Genomic DNA, 16,095 nt, shown 5'->3' with positions numbered 1-16,095 from the left:
ATATTGACTATATCTCTCCTTACATGACAGAAGTTCTGTGATGTGTAGGACCTTTCTCTTATATGTCCTAATGACTAAATGTCCCAAATGACATGTCTACAGCAGATATGCCAGAAATAATTGAGTGAATAAAGCAACAGATGAATAAATTCTGTTAGTATTCCTAGAGGGTAATTAGAACAAAAACCTGGCTTAATTTCCATGAGAACTCATAGAATAATGAGTATTTATGATTAAGAAGAATCTATCTAATAGTTGCAAAGTATTTTGTAGTATTAGGTACATCAAATATTCTCCAACAGTATTTGCATTCCTCTAATATACCTTATTTTGCACTGACTGGGCACTGTCTTTAAAGACATATTGCTCATGTTGCTTATTTTGCGTCTTAAGCCATGGATGCTTTGAATTTATTTATTTATTTATTTATTTGGCTTTTGGGTCACACCCAGCAGCACTCAGGGGTTACTCCTGGCTATACACTCAGAAATCGCTCCTGGCAAGCACTGGGACCATATGGGATGCCAGGATTCAAACCACCATCCTTCTGCATGCAATGCAAATACCTTACCTCCATGCTGTCTCTCTGGCCTCGGATGCTTTGAATTTTTGCCCAAATCTTACTTTAAAAATTATTTTATGTGCTTGCTTCGGCAGCACATATACTAAAATTGGAACGATACAGAGAAGATTAGCATGGCCCCATGCGCAAGGATGACATGCAAATTTGTGAAGCGTTCCATATTAAAAATATATATTTTATTTTTAGACACCATGGTTTACAATATTGTTAAAAGATAATAAAAAATCAGATAGATGAAGGAAATGAGTTCTTGATACATAAAAACTAAGATGGGATTTTAAAAAGTTACTTTGTCTCTAGCTCTAAAGTAACTAAAAGCTTTATTGTTGGTCCCAATTTGTGGACAGAGAAACTAAGGCCTGATAAGACTCTATTTGGCACTAGTGTTGGCTCAGGAGAAGCCTGCCACCCTGCCCCTAACAGAAGAGGACAAACTGCAGAAGGGACAAAAAGCTGTGATAAGGACATAAAGAGGACCTCCAAAGGTTTCAAGCTCTTCTCCTTAACAGCACTATAGTAACAGACTTTTATCTAGGTAGAAAGTCCCACATGGGTGCAGATTTGTAAAAAAAAAAAAAAACAAAAAAAACAAAAAAAACAAAAACCTGTAAAACCAATATTGCAAAAACTTAGTGTATGCTTCCCCATTTGAGGGGTAGCTCAAATCACCTAAAATGTGACTCAGCTCTCTCCACCTGTAGAGGAGCCAGCATTTTGTTTCTCTATCTCTCTGTCTCTGTCTCTCTGTTTCTCTTTCTCTTCTATCTCTGTCTCTTTGTCTCTGTCTGTCTGTCTGTCTCTGTTTGGTCTTTCTGTCTCACTATCTCGCTGTTTCTGTCTCTGTCTCTTTTTCTCTTTTTGTCTGTCTCTCTGTCTCTCTCACTCTCTCTCTCTCTCTCTTTCTCTCCATCATTATCTCTGAATAAAGCTCTTTTAATTCACTACCTGTCTCCTCCTGAAATTCTTTCTTGTGAGGGAAAGGCAATGGATTCCAAAAGACAGGATAAAATTTAGGACTATTTTTCTTTTTCTGAAAAGAGCAATTCCTCATTCCATGAGTCCATGAGTCATAGTCTCCATGAGTCTATGGAGCCCCAAGAAATTGGGTAGTCAGGATCATTTCCCACACAGGGCAGAACAAGATTCAGATAAAGCCTGGTGGCTACCTCATGGGACTAATATAGACATGGGTTCTATACTATTCAGATGCACATCACACATTTTCATCAGTCTTAGATTTTTTCAGTCACTTCCTGGGTGCCTCAGGTGAGTAGAGAGGAGGGAAGTAGTAGACTTTTCTCCTCCTTATCTCTTTACATAAATCACTTGCAACATTACATTTTCATGCATAAAACATTTGAGACCACATTCCCCACCGAGTATCTGCTCCCCTCTACTGTTGTTCCAATGTCCCAAACTATTTCTGCCCCTGTCCCCTCCCCATCCCATCACTGTAGTAAGCTTCCTAATGAAAACCAGTTCACAGTTTCTGTTGCCTTTAGGCCTTTGTTAAAAGTCCTACATTTAAAAAAATATTTGGTTTTGTTTTTTGGGCCATACCCAGCAATGCTTATCAGGGGTTACCCCTGGTTTGCACTCAGAAATCACTCCTGGCAGGCTCAGAGAACCATATGAGATGCAGGGATCAAATCTGGGTCTGTCCCAGGTCGGCAGCATGCAAGGCAAATGCCTAAGATTATGCTATCTCTCCAGCCCCTCCTATTTTTTAATATATCCTGTATACAAGAGAGCTCATATTATATATCTCCTTCTGATTTATCTTACTCAAGCTAATATTCTCCAGATCCACCCACATAGGAGCACTTTGCAGAATGTTGTCTTTTCTTTCTTTTGTGTGTGTGTGGGGGGGGGGAGGGAGTTAACATTCAGGGGTTACTCTTGGCTCTGTACTCAAGAATTACTCCTGGTTGTTCTCATGGGATATCAGGAGTTGAACCCAGATCAGCAGTGTGCAAGGAAAACCCTCTACCTGCTTACTCAGGCCCCCAAATTTTATTATTTTTATGTAATATTCCATTATGCGTAGATACAATAGTTTCTTTTTTCTTTTTTATGCTTTAGGATTATGAATATATTTTTTAACAATAGTTTCTTTATCCAATCTTCTGTTTTTTTGTACACTAGGGTTGTTTCCAGGCTTTGGCTATTGAGAGTAGTGCTGCATTATTCACAATTGCACCAGATCTTACATTTAATATATCTTATTTTAGTATCTACAGGACAAAGAATAGCTTGTCTGCTCATATCCTATTTTTCCAATAAGAATGTCTTGGTTTTTACTAGCAAAGAATATACAAATGAGAAAATGAACTTTAATGAAGCATTTTACATATTGTGGAACCCAATGCGTTTGAGTGTGTACCAGCAGACAAATCAAACATACTCACTTTTAGCACATATTACATGTAGAAGATTCCTGGAAGAGATAAGTTTACCTTATTAAATGGCTCTTCATCATAAAAAAGGAATGACGCAGTGCTATGGTTGTGTCTTTCAAATAAGATGAATGTATTTGGCAACTGCCTGCCTTTCCAAATAACCAGGAAAACCATTTCAATCTCTCCTCATTGTACCACAGATATCCTAATAATGAGTCTTGTTTTTCTATTTTCTTATCAATTTAATCAAATAATCTACCTGACAGTATTTAGCATTTTCTCGCTTTGACATACAAGAGGTTTGGCAGTTATGATAACTATTTTCAAAATTTATGGAGATAGTTTTTATCATGTGCCTTTTCTGTTTTTCTACACAGGAATAACAAAAAATCATGTGATGTTTCCAACTTAAAAGACAAATATTTCTGTGACTTAACAAGAATCAATGAATCATAACACCATGGAAAGAGAAAATAATGTTTTACTAGATATTGGCATGCTTAATATGACACTCAACTATTCACTAAGTAATATTAATTGATTTTCTAAGAGGAAAAATAACAAAGAGAGAGTATTACTTGTGGTCAAGCCTGCTATTCGGCAAGGTATAAAAGGGGGGCAGGACAAGAAACCTTTCAAACTCCAGAAACTCATCCTCTTGAAAACTGTTCATATCCACACAACCCACTCCTTCCAGTGATACCATGGCCGGTTCCTGTTGTGGTTCCACCTGCTCTGAGGAGCGCTGCTGCCAGCCCAGCTGCTGCCAGCCTTCTTGTTGCAGGACCACCTGCTGCACTACCAACTGCTGCAGTGTGCCCAGCTGCTGCAGCCCTTGCTGCTGCCGCCCCTCCTGCTGTAGCCCTTGCTGCCGCCCTTCCTGCTGTGGCTCCAGCTGCTGCCGCCCCTCTTGCTGCATCTCCAGCTGCTGCCGCCCCTGCTGCTCTAGCTCCAGCTGCTGTGGCTCCAGCTGCTGCCGCCCCTCTTGCTGCCGCCCCTGCTGCTGCCTGCGCCCAGTCTGTGGCCAGGTGTCCTGCTGCACCACCTGCTACCGCCCCACCTGTGTCATCTCCACCTGCCCCCGTCCCATGTGTTGTGCTATTCCCTGCTGCAGATGCTGAATCGCTGCTCTGAGCACACCTCGTTGTCACTGCCTGTCTAGTCCTTTCTACAATTGTGAAGTGCTTGAGAGAGTTTACTCTCTTGAATCCTTTAAGAGAAACTCATCTTCTGTCTCCGCATTCTAGTTCTTGCCCAAATTCCTTTCCTTCCAAATTAACTTACTCAGAATCCCCCTAATAAATTAACACCTCAACATTCCTCTCTTTGTCTTTAGAGCATTCCTTCTTTATGCTGAAAACGTTTTGTCTCTCACCTACAGGGACACAGATTTTATTCTCCCGAGATGAAAGTTCATTTAAGACCTTTTTGTATAGCTTTTTAACAAATACAAATTTTGTTATTTCAGCATGCAAAAAAAAAAAAAACTTAGTGCAACACTGAAATTTTAATGGGTCATTTCTTTTTTTAAAAGGTTTTCTCTTTGAAGTCAAAATGTAATCAAGGTAACTATATGTTACCTGCATCTACTCAGTAGATTCTACTGGATAGACAGCATATATTAATCAATTTTTAATGTTTTTTGTTGCTGTATACAATTTATTTATAACTGAGATTCAGTCATACTATTTCAACACCAGTCCCATCAGTAGTATCATCTTCCTTCCATCATTGTACCCAGTTTGTCTCCAACCTTGTAGTCTGCCTCTTTAACAGGTACATTTTAAGTCAATTTCTGCAGTTCAAATTTCATGCTATTTTTGTTGATTCTGAATGCACAGTTCAGATAAATTGATTCATCACACCTCTATACAATTTTTTTGTGTATCTAGCCACACTCATCTTTGCTCAGGGTTTACTCCTGGCTTTGCATTCAGGATCACTCCTGGCAGGTTTGGGGGATCATGTGGAATAACAGTGATTGAACTTAGGTCTACCGTGTGCAAGGCAAGTGCCCTACCCACTGTACTATTTGCTCAGACCCTACATATCTTTTTTTATCAAGGTCAAATAGCATTAGCCACTATTTTTCTCTAGAAAGACTTTTTATTCTTAAGCAAAGCATCTATCACTTTCTTGTCTTTAGAAGAATAATTATAAAATAAGTCTTGGAGTGTTCATAAATTATAAGTTTGAAAAGGCTAAATACATATTGTCTCTTAAAATACACTTTTCTTTTATTGACTCCCATTGATTAAAGTCATCAATAGATGACTTTATATGAATCTATGTAGGTTCTATGTTGAACCATAGGGGATGTCCTTCCTCTCCCCATATGCCAGGACCCAGCCTTAAGTTCAGAACCTCAGTGCATTAGAAAGGCTGCACTACAAGGCAGGCAGGTGATACAGATGCAAGAAGGTGGACTTTGAAATTCATAACTTTTGCTGGAGACTAATTTGCTGCCCCAAGTCCCCCTTTTGAGGTCATGCTTGGTTGATCTAATGGAGTTTCAAATGAGAATACATTTGAAATCTTAGTTTTTCTCATATCCAATCCTTTTCTTTCTTTTCCCTTGAACAGAACTTAATTTCTCAACACCTTGAATAAAATCTATGCTAGCTGCTCCACATCAATGTCTATGCATCTGAAAGCTGAAATGTACTTTCACTCTCTTAACAGAAAAAATAGTTAATGCACTATGATAAAAGAATCCATAACAAAAGCTATAGCTATTATATAAACCGCTTTCATTCTAGTGACTCTTTCCTAGTACATAGACTTCAAAAAAAATCTATAAGATACAAAGGATAGAATTTCAATATGAGTTTTTCTTCATCTGTATACTTAATTATAAATAGATGCACATCATTTTTCAATGCACTTATGTCATAAGTATGTTAGAACAAATCTAGCATTGGCTGAACTTTTTTTTTTTTTTTTGGTTTGGTTTGGTTTGGTTTTTCGCCACATTCAATGATGCTCAGGGAATATTCCTGGCTATGTGCTCAGAAATCGCTCCTGTCTTGGGGGACCATATGGGACGCCAGGGGATTGAACCACAGTCAATCCTAGGTTAGCATATGCAAGGCAGATACCTTATGGCCTGTGCCACCACTCCAGCCACTAGTTGAACATTTCTTATTCTCACATTTATTTGAATAACATTATGACTGTCTGATAATACTAAATATATATATATATATATATTGGATTTGGGGCCACACCCTGTAATGCTCAGGGGTTACTCCTGGCTCTGCACTCAGAAATAGCTCCTGGCTTGGGGGACCATATGGGATGCCTGGAGATGGAACTGCAGTCCATCCTAGGTCAGCCGCTTGTAAGGCAAACTCCCTACCACTACGCCACTGCTCTGCTCCCTTAATTTGTATATTTTTATATTTATTGTTGAGAATCATAAGTACACATTTTTCATTCCATTTTTGGGTTACTGCTACTCTATAAAGAAATATTCTAGTTCATGGAAGTCTTATATCTCACATCAGTAACTACTAATAAGTCATTGATTCTCTGTGATTTTTCTAGGCATGAAATCAATCATGATAGCTAAACAACTTTTGACCTCAGTTGTGGCCCTGTGGTTCATTCATTTCCTGGTCACCTAAAGGTGCCCCATAATTAACACAGACTTCCTAGGATTTCTTCCCTTTATGTCCTCACTTACTCTTGGAAAAATTACCTCCAAGGTAAGTTATTTGCATTCATGACTTCTCAAGTATTTGTCTTAAAAATCTTCTTGGACAGAGTTCAAACAAAGACAAGAAATATTCAGCGAATATTCTCTAGCTGATTAACATCCCACTGGTAATGCTGATTATTTCCAGGAATAACAAAGCAGGAAAGCTAAACATTGAAGATCTGGCATTAGCTACCTATCTACGTTCCTCTTTAGCATATTTTTCCCATATGCATGCAAGCATGTACATTCAACACAGTCTCATCAAGGGCTGTCTATAAACTATAAGTCCTATTCCACAAGATAATTTTTAAAATTCCACAACTTCTTATCAGCTGACATAAATAAATGTGGTTTTCCTCAAATGTAGCTATGTCCTCTGTGTTTGGAGTATTCCATCATCAGTCAAAACTAATTGTTTTTAAAAGGTTATTAAATGTCTGATGTCATCAAAAAGCCTTCCAACTTAACAAACATTTATCACTAGCTCTCTCGGAGCTCCCTGACAGTAAAAGTAAATGTCATCCTATCAAGGTATATGACTGCAACTGAGGATTGATAATTCAGTGCGCTAAAATAGGAGAACAATGCAGGGAATAATTACAAATGAATAGAAGATTTTTTTCAGGAATGCTATCTTTGAAGGGCAGCATTTCTTCTGGGTTTTTGACAGATGAATAAGAGTTTTTAGAGTGATAAGGAAGAATAAATCTTCCAGGAAGTAAACACTTTTAACAAAGACTTGCCAGTTTTAGTGACTGTTTGCTTAGCTTAGCTACCAGAAGAATAAGAGAAGTCTAATGTATATATTTCTTAAACAATTTTTCTTAAAAAAATAACTCCTCTAGAGTTCTTTGGCCTCAAAGAAATACTTAATACTAATAGTAATAAAATCCTTAAGTACTAATAAAACACAGACTAGGGTTGTGTTAAAGATTGCATATCCAGCTGCAATGCTTGGTACCAAATGAAGGCTTCACAGATAGATGCTGGTATTTCCCCCATCTTTTACTGAGGGTACTAAAAATTGAGTTACATACTATTTTTATTTTATTATTCTCTAAAGAAGATAAGGAGAAGGCAAGCAGATGTCTGCTAAAACCTTTGCACACTTTGAGGCAGACAGGTCTGGCATGTTTACACCTCTAAAGTCACACCTGAAATGTTCTATTTCTGACACTCCCAAAAAGTTCCTCTAAGCACTTTTCTTTGTAATTCATAACAAGTTCACTTTACCTATATGTTATATCTTATGTGCCTTAAGTGAAAATCCTGGGAGAAATGCTAAAGGTTATCATGCACACAAATCTTTGCTAAGAGTATAAGAGCTGAGAAGAGGCAGCTGGAGGTATCAGGTCTGGGATGACCTCTGCTTTTCCAGAAATATTTTACTACAGTGTCTCTTAAGTCTTTAGTTACTGACATGCCTCAGTAATGGTCTGGGGCCCAGAGTCCATAATCTGCTGTGTTGGCCTAACTGTGCTTCTTCTCTTTGAGCTATCTTGCCATGCCCCTGAAGACTTTTAAAAGTAATATTTCTTTGAAAGCAAAGCTTAGCTATAAAGCACTCATTCACCTTGCATGTGTGAGGCCTAGAAGAGAACCAACATACGCAACTCCAATCCTGACCTGGCAAATAAAAACATATCAGGTATTTTCTCAATTATTTACCTGATTTGGGTCTGTTTCAATTTAAAATGTGTTTATTCAGGCCAGAGATAATACAGAAGGAAAGTCACTTGCCTTGTATGTGGCTGACCTTAGTTCAATCTCTAGCAGTGTATATAGTCCTTTACCATGACAAGGAGTGGTCCCTGAGCTCAGAGCCAGGAGTAAACTCTGAGCACTGTCAGGTGTGGTCCAAGCTTTCAACCCCACTTATACATATAATATATGAATAAATAAAATAAATAAGTTATTTTTATTATTAATAAATAAATAATAATATATAAAATAAACTTTCTCCTTTTAATGTTTTGATCTAAAGAAAGTTCTCAATTCTTGGGATTATTCCTGATGGCATTTAAGGCAAATATACTATTGTACTATTGTACTATCTCTCCAGCTCTGCCATAAACTTATGGGTCCAGAGCGATAAGATAGTAGGCAGGGTGTTTGTCCTGCAAGCATCCATCCCGGGTTTTGTCTCCAGCATCCTGTATCTGAGCTTGCCAGGAGTAATTTTGGAGACCAGAGCAATAGAATAGTAGGTAGGGTGTTTGACTTGCATGCAGCCGACATGAATTTGATCTCTGTCCTCATATGGTCTCTGGCGCACCACCAGAAATGACCCTTCGGTATAGAAGCAGGATTAAATCCTGAGCACCACCAGGCGAGGCTGCCAAAAAAAAAATCTTAGTTACATTTTTTATTTATTAGGTATAATATTCGGGCCTGCTTTCCATAGATCTATTAGGTAAATTTTTTCTGGAGTAAAACATGATAGCTTTAAAATTTTATTGTCTAATAATATGTAAATGAAAATTCAGAAAATATTATAATACTAAATTAAATATGATAGAATATTCTCACTTTCCAGGTAACATCTGCCAGTAAAGTTTCAACCTTTTAAGATAGGTATTATTTTGCTTTTGATTTTTCTTTTGGGGCTACATGCTTCACTAATTTGCTATACTAGGCACTACTCCTGATCTAGTGCATGGCTCCTATGTACAAAACACAGGCTGCAGCATTTTTTTTCTATCACTCCCATCCCAATTTACTTGATTTGCCCATTTTACTTTGTTCTCTTATTTCACTTTTATGTTTTATTTTATTCACTTTTATTTTTCTTCTTTTATTTATTATATTTCATCTGCTGTTGTTTAGTTCTATTGACACCATTGATGTTTTGTATAATTGAAATGATTTGTTTTATTTTTATTAATTTTATTACTTTTTTTAAAACATACTCTATATTTTTACTAAATTATACATAATTTTCTATTTAATCTTTATATTTTAGTTATAATAGTTTCATTAATTTTATTCACTTTATTATTTATTTCTTCTATGTTATTTATTTTTATTTTATTGGGCCCCTCAAGCAGGTTTCTGGAGGTTCTTGTGCCCCACTGGCAATTCTCAATCAACTGGGCTTATGGTTCATTGCAAGAGCCTGAGAATATGATATTGCTTGTTTCTGGGGTGTCAGAAATCTAGATCACCTTAGTGGTGTTCCAGGGCTGTCCCCCATGATGTCTATGTGGTACTAAGAATCAAAAGCAGGTCAGCACACTCTAGGATCATGTACTAACTGCTAAACTATCTCCAAGTTTCTATTTATTTTTTTATTATAATGTGTAGGATGGGAAATTGAACTTGGATCTCATGCATAGAAGTCATGTGCTCTAGTCTTAAAAGCTATATCCCTAGCCCTAATTTCAGTTCTTTAGTTAAAATAATTGTACTTCTTTCTATTGCTGCCAAATTGATTCTTATACAAATATTTTATTAAAGTATCACAGGAAAGAGTTTGCTATCTATTTTCTATTATGTCTTCATTGTTCCCAACAGAAAGTACTTAATACATGTTCCTGAGGACATAATAATTATAAAAACTTATATGTAATAAATATTTCTGCAATAAAATATCCATTGTGCAACTTTGACTGTTAAAAGAAAAACCACAGTTTCCTGCACTAAATGTCTAACCTGAAAGACACATAATATTTTGGATGCAGAAAGGCAGTGAGTCTCTGTTCTGTGCTTCAGCATGAGATAGTAGAATCAGATTTGATACAAGGCTTGACATTTCCTTAGGGTACAATCCTTTTCTTGGCCTCACAGGACCTCACTAACTTTTTTAGAGAAGGTGCAGCCTCACTCCCAACTAGGACTTTTAAATTCTCCTCCAATAGCTTATCTGAGCAGCATATTTTTCTTTATCTTTGAAAACCTAAGACCCTTTGGCATATCAAAATTGTTTTAATGACTTCTAAGTTTTTGTGTTTTGTTTTCTTTTTTTTTTTTTTTTTTTTTTTTGGTTTTTGGGTCACACCTGGCGGTGCTCAGGAGTTACTCCTGGCTGTCTGCTCAGAAACAGCTCCTGGCAGGCACGGGGGACCACATGGGACACCAGGATTCGAACCAACCACCTTAGGTCCTGGATCGGCTGTTTGTGAGGCAAACGCAGCTGTGCTATCTCTCCGGGCCCACTTCTAAGTATTTCTGTACAGAAAGGGGAAAGTGTCAGATTCAAAAGTCAACTACCGGGGGCCAGAGTGATAGCACAGCAGTTAGGGTGCTTTACATGCGATTCCTGGTATCCTATATGGTCCCCCATACACTGTCAGGAGTAACCTCTGGGTATTTCTAGATGTAGCCCATCAAAAAAACAAGCAAACAAAAATTCAAATGTCAGAGCTACAGAGTGGTGTTGGAGTAAGTGCAGGGAAGTGCCATGGGGCAGAGGAAAGTGACATTCACGGATGCAAAACTATCAAGAGCCTTTCAATTGGTGACACAGGCAAAGACCAGGAAAAGGAAATGTGTTCTTATCACCATTTTGGAGCACTTAGCTAGAAACACACAAGTATGTAATTAAGTAATTAAGTTTTGGGGGGAGCAAAAATAAAATAACAAGGAAATGATGACGTGGTGATAGACCCTCTTGGCGAGTATAAAGAGGGGTATGGACCTAGGAGACTCCCAAACTCGAAAACCTCTCTCTCCTGACACCAATCAACCCAGTACCTCCACCTTCACTCTCTTACAACATGGCCGGTTCCTGTTGTGGTTCCACCTGCTCTGAGGAGCGCTGTTGCCAGCCCAGTTGCTGCCAGCCTTCCTGCTGTCAGTCCAGCTGCTGCCAGCCTTCCTGCTGTCAGTCCAGCTGCTGCCAGCCTTCCTGCTGCAGAACCACCTGCTGCACTACCAACTGCTGCAGTGTGCCCAGCTGCTGCAGCCCTTGCTGCTGCCGCCCCTCCTGCTGCAGCCCTTGCTGCCGCCCTTCCTGCTGTGGTTCCAGCTGCTGCCGCCCCTGCTGCTCTAGCTCCAGCTGCTGTGGCTCCAGCTGCTGCCGCCCCTCTTGCTGCATCTCCAGCTGCTGCCGCCCCTGCTGCTCTAGCTCCAGCTGCTGTGGCTCCAGCTGCTGCCGCCCCTCTTGCTGCCGCCCCTGCTGCTGCCTGCGCCCAGTCTGTGGCCAGGTGTCCTGCTGCACCACCTGCTACCGCCCCACCTGTGTCATCTCCACCTGCCCCCGTCCCATGTGCTGTGCTATTCCCTGCTGCAGATGCTGAAATGCTGCCTGAGCACACCACTTAGTCACCGGCTGCATCTCAACAGATATAAACCCTCTTTTCAAATTAAAAAAAAAAAAAAAAAAAAGGTGATAGCTCAAGAATGTTCACCTCTTAAGTCCTGTAAGCAAAGCCCAGACTTGTTCATCTGTAATTTCTACTGAAGTCAATTTCTTATGGCTTGCTGTTCTCTAATTTCTAATAAACTTTCCTGCACGTAAGAACTTATTGACATCATTCTCTATTTTTGTGTTTGTTTTCCTTACTAGCTAGACAATTATATTTTAATCAAAAAACAATCCAGGTAAAATCACTTTGAAAAACATATACTACGGCAAATACATATAATTTAAAATGCAAAAGAAAAAAGCAAAAGAAATAGTTTATGGTTGTATGTGAGAGAGTGTATGTGACAATATCTAAGTTAGGACAGATTTCATTCACATTTTAGTTTTTAATTAAAGCACATGAAAACTGTTATAAAATGCACTTTCCCCTAACACACCACATTCAGATTACTATTTGCCTTATTTTCGAAAAAGGATAAAGTCAAATTTCTGAGCACAAGTCAATGAAAGAAAGTGTCTTGTAAGAATATACTGCTCAATTTTATTGAACTTTATTCTAATAGTCAGAAGTTATCACCAGCAGTGGGTAATCTTCCATTGAATTCCACTATTGCTTATTTGATTATGTCACTTTAGAGATATAATCGACATGCTAAAAATATTGCCATATACTTCCAATCTACAACTCAAAGTGTTATATCCCATTTTGTTTCTGTGTTTCCTCTGGTGTATAGTGTTTTAGGAGTGTGATCTATTGGAATTTTTCAATAATTCAAATATCGCCTCACTTAATATTCTGACTTTTGTTAATCCTGGCCAGCTAGAATTTCAGACCTTTTGCACCTTAAATAATTTTTAAATTGGAATTGAATTGCAGTCTTGAGTTGCCCTCAATTGAGCTGCCTATTAGAATTAATTTTCAAGAGGGGATCCCTGTGTGAACTTGGAAACACTTATCCTGTGATTACAGCAGGGCCTCCTGGTAAAAAGCTCTGATGGTGATCTTTTCACCTCTAATGCTATTAGTCGATCAGTAGGCAGTGAAATTGCCCTGAGTTAGTGAACTGATCAGGTCTAAGATTATTGGCTCAAACATCACTGGCCTGCTTCAGATTTCTTCAGCTGTCTTTAAAGAAATGTTGCCAAGGTAGTAATCATAGAGTTATGTCACCTTCTTGCACTGACATAATTCCGTTGTAGAATTAATTGGCACCTGCCAGAACTTATGTGAATCAAGACTGAATATGTTAGGATAAAGTTGATTTCACAATTGCCCTGATCTTATGATATTCTATGATCTAAACTTACAGAAGAACTTGCAAACTGCTGTATGGAAATGTGCTTATATACTCAAGATTTTCTTTTTATCAGATCAGGAAAGAAATTGCTTGCACTTTATTTTATCTCATTTTATCTGTGATATTGGGGCAGGTAAGTATTAGAAGTTTATACTTCATGTCATCATTTGGAATAATATGGTGAAATTCCTCACCTATTGCATTCTATCTGACCTTTATCCACTAGAAAACACAATATAGAAGAGAGGTGTTAGTGTGAACTTAAAGTTAACAATATTAGGGCCCGGAGCGATAGTATAGCAGTAGGGCATTTACCTTGCACACAGCCAACCTGGGATAGACCCAACTTTGATCCCCCACATTCCGTATGGTCCCTAGAACTTACCAAAAGTGATTTCTGAGTGCAGAGCCAGGAGTAAACCCTGAGCACCACCGAGTGGAGCCCCATAACCCCCCCAAAATTAATAAAATTAAGTTAACAATGTTATTTTTAAATTAAAAGTTTTATAAAATTGATTATATAAATCAATAAAGATAAGGAAAATAAATAAAATAAAAAATGAAAGACAATAAAGCTAAAGGACTAATAAAATAGTAAAAAGTTGGGAATAACTAATCAGAGTCAGAGCAAAAGTGGCCATAATGTAAACAAATAATATATTTATTTGTAAATAAATAAGTATAAAGTTCAATAAGCTAAGAAAAGAATCAAGATTGGCAAGATGAAGTGGACCACATCCATGGTGCTCAGGTGTCACCTCTGGCACTGTGCTCAGGGATTGCTCCAAAGGTGTTTGGTTAGAATTATTAAAGAAGCTACTCTCATTTTTGTCCCAACAGTCAAGATAGATATATTTTTCTATCTTTTTTTTCTTTTTGCTATTTCTTTTGGGGGTAATAACTGACTGTGTTCAGGGATTACTTCAAATTCTGTGCTCAGGGATCACTATTCACTGTGCTTAGAGAGGGAACCATATGCAGTACCAGAGATTGAATTTGGGACAACCATGTGCATAACAAACACTTTATTTGCCATACTATTTCTCTGCTCCCAACAGTCAAAGATTTTGAAATACAAATTAGAGCAATATAAGTCTATCTCAAACTGTTTGAACATTATCATTAAATTTTGAATTTATAGAAAAGTTTACATTACCATAGACAATTCCATAAGATAAAGAAACTGCCTGTACCACTAAAGAAATCGACAAATCTACCCTCTACATCTATTGACATTAAAAAAAAATTACCTGGTTCATATTTGTTTAAAGTAAGCTCACAAAACCTTCCAGGAACTTGTTACCCATTCAAAATAAAAAAGGGAGAGAAATTGAAAAAGACAAGCCTCCCTACTCAACTTTTCATCATATGTAGTTACTGTTTTCTTGTATTACAGATTTGCATTTTTTAGTAGCTGTCAAACATGTGATCGAGTAGGATTAACTCTGGTTGCAATGCTGTGCAGAACATTCCCAGTACTTACTATCTTATCATTTGAAGTTTATAGTTTTGGACCCTCTTCAGTTATCTCACCCACCTAACCCATCTCTGGTTACCACTGATCTGTTTTCTATACTATGAGCTTGGCTTTTGATAGATTGCTTTCAGCCAAATTTTATGAAGCTACTATTACCATAAAAAATAGACAGCATCAGTATAAATCAATTCTTGAAGAACATAGACAAAACCCCCAAGTGAAGTGTACAAATATGTAAAATAGTTCACCATAGGGGCTGGAGAGATAGCATGGAGGTAAGGCGTTTGCCTTTTATGCAGAAGATCGGTGGTTCGAATCCCAGCATCCCATATGGTCCCACCAAGCCTGCCAGGAGCAATTTCTGAGCATGGAACCAGGAGTAACGTCTGAACGCTGCCAGGTGTGACCCAAAACCCATAAAAAAAATAGTTCAATAGCCAAATAGAATTAGTCCTAGAAGTACAATTCTACAAAATTATAAAATTCTACAAAATTATAAAATTCCACAAATTATAAAATATTCAAATGAACTTTATAATGCCTGATCATAAGCTTCAATAACTCTACTTTTTTTTTTTTGTGGTTTTTGGGTCACACCCGGCAGTGCTCAGGGGTTTTTCCTGGCTCTGTGCTCAGAAATTGCTCCTGGCAGGCATGGGGGACCATATGGAACACCAGATTCAAATCAATGACCTTCTGCATGAAAGGTAAACGCCTTACCTCCATGCTATCTTTCCGGCCCCAACTCTAAATTATTGAAGTATCCCTCTTAATATTTACCAAAGAATATCTCATATTTAGTCTATAGAATAGTCTGTATTCATAGTAGACAATGTAATTTCCTAAAATAAATAAATCAATAACCTCTTTAATAGAGTTTCCTGGAAATGCTTTCCTTTAAACATTTAAACAAACAAATGAGCATATTGACAACATAAATTTATTATGCATAAATAAGAAATGCATTTTTATAATTAATTAATTAATTAATTAATTAATTGGGGTAGACCACACTTGGTGGTGCTCAGAGCATACTCTTGACTCTGTGCTCAGGAATCACTCCTGGCAGGCTCAGGGGACCATTGTGGGTGCCAGAAATTGAAGACTCTCCAGACATATCTCTTTAATTGGTGACATTTCTTGATTGATCAGGAAGAGAAAGAAATAGAGGAGTGATAAGTAGTCGAATAAATGGAGGCACAGCAGATCATCTAATTTGAGTTTTAAAATTCTGCCAAGGTTCACCAAAATATTATTAAAATAATTGATTTGTTCCTCTGGTTGAGTATATCATACACCATTAATATTTACCCCTCTTACTGGGAATAGTGTC

General features: G+C 37.8%; 2 protein-coding genes and 1 non-coding gene across 3 annotated transcripts; all 3 read left to right on the top strand.

The window, feature by feature from the left end:
- The first annotated feature begins 641 nt into the window (after nucleotides 1–641).
- Nucleotides 642–749, top strand: LOC126026523 (U6 spliceosomal RNA). Its single transcript, XR_007501763.1, has one exon. It is a non-coding gene; the product is annotated as a U6 spliceosomal RNA (small nuclear RNA).
- Nucleotides 750–3,686: 2,937 nt separating this feature from the next.
- Nucleotides 3,687–4,103, top strand: LOC126019770 (keratin-associated protein 4-7-like). Its single transcript, XM_049781416.1, has one exon. It carries the CDS (start codon nucleotides 3,687–3,689, stop codon nucleotides 4,101–4,103), a length of 417 nt encoding a protein of 138 aa, XP_049637373.1.
- A 7,294-nt stretch (nucleotides 4,104–11,397) lies between these two features.
- On the top strand, nucleotides 11,398–11,919 carry LOC126019567 (keratin-associated protein 4-7-like). The gene has a single exon (XM_049781402.1). It carries the CDS (start codon nucleotides 11,398–11,400, stop codon nucleotides 11,917–11,919), a length of 522 nt encoding a protein of 173 aa, XP_049637359.1.
- Nucleotides 11,920–16,095: the final 4,176 nt, after the last annotated feature.

Source organism: Suncus etruscus, chromosome 1 (assembly GCF_024139225.1).
Source record: "Suncus etruscus isolate mSunEtr1 chromosome 1, mSunEtr1.pri.cur, whole genome shotgun sequence".
NCBI lineage: Eukaryota > Metazoa > Chordata > Mammalia > Eulipotyphla > Soricidae > Suncus > Suncus etruscus.
This window is presented reverse-complemented; position numbering and strand designations above follow the sequence as displayed.

Bases quoted from the DNA above. Each gene is read 5' to 3' on its own strand.
- LOC126019770 (XM_049781416.1), top strand. From the start codon at position 3,687: ATGGCCGGTTCCTGTTGTGGTTCCACCTGCTCTGAGGAGCGCTGCTGC.
- LOC126019567 (XM_049781402.1), top strand. From the start codon at position 11,398: ATGGCCGGTTCCTGTTGTGGTTCCACCTGCTCTGAGGAGCGCTGTTGC.